This window comes from Silene latifolia, chromosome 4, assembly GCF_048544455.1.
Source record: "Silene latifolia isolate original U9 population chromosome 4, ASM4854445v1, whole genome shotgun sequence".
NCBI classification, from domain to species: Eukaryota; Viridiplantae; Streptophyta; class Magnoliopsida; order Caryophyllales; family Caryophyllaceae; genus Silene; species Silene latifolia.
The window spans coordinates 9,360,381-9,367,377 of record NC_133529.1 but is presented as its reverse complement, the minus strand read 5'-3'; the positions used below and the strand labels follow the sequence as shown (position 1 = coordinate 9,367,377).

Sequence of the window (6,997 nt, the reverse complement as noted above, 5' to 3'; positions counted from 1 at the left end):
ATTTCTTACATAACATAACTGACCTAGACAAACCTATCACAATAGCTTTACCTGATGGCACACTAAAATCAGTGCATAAAACAGGAACAATGCAATTGACACAACATATTAAACTCTGGAATGTCTTTGTAGTGCCAAGTTTTAGACAAAATCTACTTTCTATAAGATCTTTATTGCAGAACGCTAATATGAGAGTTATTTTTTTCCCAACTAAATGCTGGTTCCATGACCTTTCAAGTAAGAAAATGCTAGCTACTGGAAGAAAGCATGCTGGCTTATACAAAATAGCTCAAGGTCTGGAGTATAGAAATAGTAATACTGTGGAGAAACACAGAATTTTAAATAATCATGTCCAGTCAAATAGCTGTATTAAAGACATTGATTTGTTTTTGTTGCATCAAAGACTTAGCCATACTTCTATAGACAAACTGAAACATGTATCTGGCACACAATTTTGCAATGAGAATACACATTTTGATTGCCAAATATGCATTTTATCTAAACATCATGCTTTACCTTTCCATAGAAGTAGTTCTCATGCATCTGCATCTTTTGAATTGGTCCATATGGATGTTTGGGGATCATATAAGGTTAGTACTATGACTGGTGCAAAATCCTTTTTGACCATAGTTGATGACCATTTTAGGTCTACCTGGACATATCTCATAAAGACTAAACAACAAGTTCCCTACATAATCAGGATTTTCTATTACATGTAAAAAGATAATTTGATGGGAAAATTAAGCTAGTTAGGACTGATAATGGGACAGAGTTTATACAAGAACCTTGCAGACTAATGTTTGCTGAAAGAGGAATTGTACACCAAACAAGCATTGCAGGAACACCTCAACAAAATGTTAGAGTAGAAAGAAAACATAGGCATTTGTTGGACACTGCAAGGGCTTTAAAAATTCAGTCAAATATACCCTTAAAATTTTGGGGAGAATGTTTACTTACTGCTACTTATTTAGTCAACAAAATGTGTGTAGCCAAGCTGAACTGGAAATCTCCTCATGATATATTATTTGGGGAGGTTTCTTCTTATGATGATCTAAGAGTTTTTGGATCCCTAGCTTATGCAAAAGTACCGGCAAAGTGGAGGGATAAACTAGGTTATAGAGCCAGAAAATGCATTTTTCTGGGATATCCATATGTTAAGAAAGGTTATAAACTCTATGACCTAGATAAATTGTAATACCCGTCCTTTTAGGGACCCGTTGACCGACGTTGACTGACCTTAGACACCTGTCTTGACCTTCGGAAACCTTACGAGTGATGACTTGTGACGATGTGAGTCTTTGTGAGCTTGTTACTCGATCTAGCTGAGGCTACTCGATCGAGTAGCTTGGGAGCTCGATCGAGTAGAGGTCACTCGATCGAGTAAGTTGGTTACTCGATCGAGTAACGGGTTTGCAGCGGGGAATTATAAATCGTAAATCGTGAAACCCCAAATCATTTCTCTACCTTGTTCCTAAACCTAAATGCCGTCACCTCTCTTCTCCTTCACCATGATTCACCTCCTTGATGCCTTTGTGAGTGAGTACACCTTAGGGATGGGATGCTTGATTCGGGTAGCGGTCTTGATGCCGAATTGCTTTGTATAGGTATGTTATCATCACCATCATCGTCATCTTTGATTTCAGTTATAGTTATGGTAGTAGTAATGGGTGGTCATAATGGTTGTTATAGGTGGTTCTGATGGTTGATTGTTATCTTGTGATCGGACGCGGAATCGCGGCGGTTTGCTAAAGGTAGGTTCGCCTACTCAGTACTGATGATTGTCTAGAGAGTCTGTTATTGTTGTTGTTTGGCTGGTTAGTGTCTTTGTTGGTTGGTTGGTTGTGGTCGATTGATTAACATTGTATGGGATATAAATTGGTGATTGTTGTTTGTACAACTGGTTGTGATTGTTGTATGTGGTTCTCGAGGTGCGTCATCGGCTGAGTGGAGTCACTTGCGGGAGTGGTTTCACGCCCTTAATTCGCCTTCTGTGGAACCTGACACAGAAGGGATGTGCACATTAAGTAACATGGGTTTTCGCTCTGATAGATGAGCGGGGCTTAGGTGGGAACGGTTGCGGTCCCCCACTGGTAGTGTAACACCCGCCCTTTTCGTATAATTTTCATAAAGAAAAATAATACTTTTACATTACTTTAACTAGTTAATTTCATTATATTAATAAAAGTAATTTAATTAAAGCTTACGTATGTAAAATATACGTTTTCGTCGGATAGAAATAATAGTAATAGTAATAATAATAATAATAATAATAATAATAATAATAATAATAATAATAATAATAATAATAATAATAATAATAATAATAATAACTATATTGATAATAAAATTTCCGTCTTAAATTATAGTAGGTTTAAGACGAACCTCCGTCTAGCAAAGAACCGTCACATGCTCACATGTGAGGCTAAACTTATCCACTCTCGACCTATCCCGGGTCGACAACACGCCCCTCAATTTTGGCACCCAACTAATGTAATAATGATAAATTTACTCTCTCACACTCTCCTCACCCAATCACAGCCCGCCAACACACCCCATTCTTTTAAAAGAAGCTACTGTGTAATAGAACCCCTACCACAAAATCATTTCCGCAGCTGGAATCAAAAACGAGAGCAAGCTCACAAATAGAACCCATTAATGGCGGTCCTAAAAGCTTAGATTTCTCGCTCAATTTTCGACCAAACTCAATAATTCTTGCACCATTCTTCTCCTTATCTCTTCCTTCATCTTTTAAGGTAAGAAAGGCATAGCCTTGTGAAGTTCTCGTCTCGACCCGTCTCATAAATGTGACGTTTTTAAACTAACTCGGCTCTTATTACGGTTTTTAGGTGAAGAATTTGAGGACCCCGAAGGAAACTCGTTCATAATCGACCCTTCCCTTGAAGATTGAAGAAAGTTAAGGTAACCGTGATGGGTTACTCGACAAACGTCGGGAAACTCCGCCCCTTTCTACTCGTTTTTGCCTTATTTTTCGCAAAGTTGAAGTCTTTATGTGCTTCCCCATAGATGGAGTTGATTTTGTTGTGTTGTACTCATTTTTTTTATGGTTGTTTGGACCCCTTTTGGTCCGTTTTCTTGCTGAGTTCGGGTAAGGGGAAGAAGTCGAGTTCCCTGTTCTGCCATGGTTTATTTTTAACTGTTGACTTCGTTTTGGTCGAGTAGAAATGTCGCTGGTTTCTCGTCTGGACTGTTTATGTTGCTAGGGACTGTGTATGTTGACTACAGCGTCCTACCTGTTCGGTAGAGGATACCCCCGTCTCTTGGACTGACCTCTTACTTGCAGGGTCATGCTTCCCCTGTACGCAATGGTTAATCCCCTCTCCCCTGTTTCTGAAACCTGCACTGATGATGCGTTTTCCTGAAGCATGAATCGAATTGTTGGGCTCACAAGTCTGCAAGTTTTGGATTGGTTTTGTTTTGGGTTTGGTGTGCAGCTGTCCTCCTTCTTCCTTATTTCGTGTTTACTGGGTTGCTGAGCACACTGATACATGTCCTCTTCTTTCTTTATTATAGGATCACTGTGTTTGCCATATTGATGCCGTGTTCCTTTCTTTTTTTCTTGATTTTGTGATTACTGATGTTGGACTCACCAACATTCAATGCTTGGGCTCAAACCATGAAAACTTTTGGACTCACCTCTTTATTTTATTTGGACCAAATTTCTGGATGTTTGTGGGCTCATCATTATTGGATTTTTGGGCTCGTCTGGTCATTTGCATTGGATTTGTGTGCTTCCCGTAAATTTTCTCATGACGTAAATTACCCATTACCACTTGTTATATTCTACTTATTTTATTTAATCGGCACGTATAACTATAAAGTGAGATATTTATTTTATATGTCACAAGTATGAAAAGATGATTATAAATAATTACTTGTTGTGAGTCGTATTCTTGTAGAAATGCCATAGTACCATCATATATGCTTGACATGCCTTTATGCCTGCTTGTGCCGTTCTGCCAAGTATGGATTTAGCTCATTTATTCCGCCTCTTTCGGACTGTTCTGCCGATTGTGGGTTCTCGACTTCCGTTCTGTCGATCGAGTCTTGGATGCGGACTGTTCTGCCGCATGTCGAATCGGGGACCGTTACGCCCGAGAGTCCGCGATTTAGACTAGGACCGAGTCTTTGTGATTATCATTGTCGTCCTACCAGGGGAAATTATATTTGATGAGTGTAGTAAAAGGATTTGCATTTTGGATGGGTATATTGGTCATGTCTCCTTGAATTACGTGCTCATGGTTAAGTGGTCTTTATCTTGCCTTCCAACATTTTCCTCCATTATTTAACTTTGTTTATGCTTTGCTTACTTGTCTACCTTATTCCTTTTCCTTATTTATGAATCTTTGAACATGTATGCTCATATGCATAGTTACAATTCAACTCATTCTCATCTTACTTAATCTGGTCATTTGTTTATGTGTTTTGTCATGTTCATCTTGATGTTTTGTGGCTGGGAGAACCTTGAGTTACTCCCCACTGACTGTGGCTTTCATGTTTACATGAATGACAGGTTGGTGAAGATGCTTATATGGGGTTTGACGTGTGAGCTAGCGAGTACCCCGGACTTTTGGATTTCCTATTTACCGCTTAGACTCACCTATTTCTTTATGTCATTCGAGGGATATATTTTCCCCACTTTTGACCGTTTTATTTGTATGGACCCTTGTTTTTATTTCCGTTTTTCCTTCTGTCGAATGTTAGTGACTCCCGCATGCTAAACTCTATCTTCTAAATAAAAGTTTTAAAAACTTCACATTTTTCGCATATATTTAGTAGTTTACTTTCCGCTTTATCGCGGGGTGTCACAGTTGGTATCGGAGCCTTTGTAGCTCCCGACGCACACACGTGTACCCCAACTTAAATTTTGAACTTGACCTTGAAATAATGAATGAGAGATGGGTAGAACTAAGGACCTAAGTTGGTAGTCTTCTTGTGTATGCTATTTGTTAAGTACTAACTCGTTTGACTCTCTTTGGTGCTTTAAGAAGATGGTGCGACCAAACAATGTGGAGAATACTATCTTGCAAGCTCTTACCCAAATTCTTCAAAATCAGCAAAATGTCAATGTTCAAGGCCGTCCTGCTCAACAAGCGGTAGATCATCAAGGAAGTTTTGCTTGGATTGCAAGTCAACTAGCAAGAAACAAGGCTAAGACCTATGGTGGTGAAGTGGATCCTATTGAGCTTTCCGAGTGGTTTCGTGACATGGAAAAGAATTTCTCTCTTTATGATGTCCAAGATCGAGACAAAGTGAAGCTTGCCTCTCATTTCCTTGTGAAGGAGGCCGATAGGTGGTGGACTATTACCGGGCCTTCCGTCACTCAAGACCCCACCTTTGATTGGAACCGTTTCAAGACTCTTGTGGAAACTCGTTTCTACCCTAAGGAACTCAAGCAACAAAAATTGAAGGAGTTCATTGATTTCAAGCAAGGAGGCCTATCCGTCCAAGCTTTCACCGACAAGTTCAATGATCTTGCTTACTATGCCCCTAAGTTTGTGAAAGATGAAGATGAGCGTGTCTACTTCTACCGGAGCAAGTTGAATCCTAAGTTGGAAAGTATGGTGAGAAGAGACTCCACAACCTTTGTGGCGGTCTATGACGATGCTCTTTGGGCCGAAAATTCCTTGAAGGCTATTGATAATGATGCCAAGTCTCGTTCCCACTCTACTTCTTACCGTCCTAACTTTCATGGCAAGAGACCCTTTGTGCCCTCTCCTTCGCCGAATTATGCTAACAAGAGGTTTGTACCAAGAACACAAGAACCAAGAGTGCAAGAACCAAGGAGGCAAGAGCCTAGTGGACAAGTTTCCCAATCAAGCAACAACAACCTCAACTTGGAGAAAGCTCGCAAGTGCTTCAATTGTAAGCAAGCCTTACACCCCGGAGTTGGATGCTACAACCGACCTTTGACTTGCTATCATTGTAAGAAGCCCGGTCACCGCTACAATGATTGCCCCGATAGGAAGACTTCTACTACTTCTTCTTCCACCCAAGCTCCTAAAGCCAAGCCAAGAGGAACCATCTTTGTCATGAGTCGTGTCGAAGCCGCCGCTCATCCCGACATCATTACGGGTATGTTCTCAATTCTCGATCAACCATGCCTTATCCTTTTTGATACCGGCGCATCTTTATCTTTTATTTCTTCCAAGTTTTCGGAAAAGTTAGCTCTTGAGCCCATACCTAGTGAGGATACCCCTATATCCCTACCTTCCGGAGAAATCATTTCATGCTCTTATTCCTTTCCCGATGTCCCTATCATAATTTCGGGAAATCTTTTCCCCGCTAACCTACTTCGTTTTCCCCTTGAGGAATTCGATGTGATTTTGGGTATGAATTGGTTGTCCAAGTATGATGCAAGATTCGAGTGTAGAGATCAAAAGATTCGCCTCAAAAGTCCGCTAGGAACCCGTGTTTCCTATAAAGGGATTCGTTCTCAAGAAGGTGTGAAGTTGATTTCCGCGTTGAAGTTGATGAGTATGGAGAGGAAAGGTCACCAAGTCTTTTTATGTGTGGTGACTTCTACTTCTCCTTCTTTGCCGAAGCTTGAAGAAGTGCCCGTGGTGTGTGAGTTCGCCGATGTTTTTCCCGAGGAGCTGCCCGGGATACCTCCCGAGCGTGATGTTGAATTTTCTATCGACCTTGTGCCCGGAACCGGACCGATTGCAAAAGCTCCTTACCGTATGGCGCCAACCGAACTTAAAGAGTTAAGGAAGTAACTTGATGAGATGATTGAGAAAGGATTTATTCGACCTAGAGCCTCACCTTGGGGTGCTCCCGTTCTCTTTGTGAAGAAGAAAGATGGATCCATGAGACTTTGTATCGATTATCGTGAGCTCAACCGTGTCACTATCAAGAACAAGTACCCTCTACCAAGGATTGAAGATTTGTTCGATCAACTCAAAGGTGCCTCTACGTTCTCCAAGATTGATCTAAGATCCGGTTATCATCAAATTCCCGTTCGTGATTCCGATATTCC

At 40.7% G+C, this 6,997-nt stretch overlaps 1 protein-coding gene across 1 annotated transcript; it reads left to right on the top strand.

Moving 5' to 3' along the window:
* Positions 1-5,225: 5,225 nt before the first annotated feature.
* LOC141651022 (uncharacterized) lies at positions 5,226-6,737 on the top strand. Its single transcript, XM_074458750.1, has 2 exons — positions 5,226-5,883; positions 6,445-6,737. The coding sequence occupies exons 1-2, from the start codon at positions 5,226-5,228 to the stop codon at positions 6,735-6,737; spliced, it is 951 nt and encodes a 316-aa protein (XP_074314851.1).
* Positions 6,738-6,997: the final 260 nt, after the last annotated feature.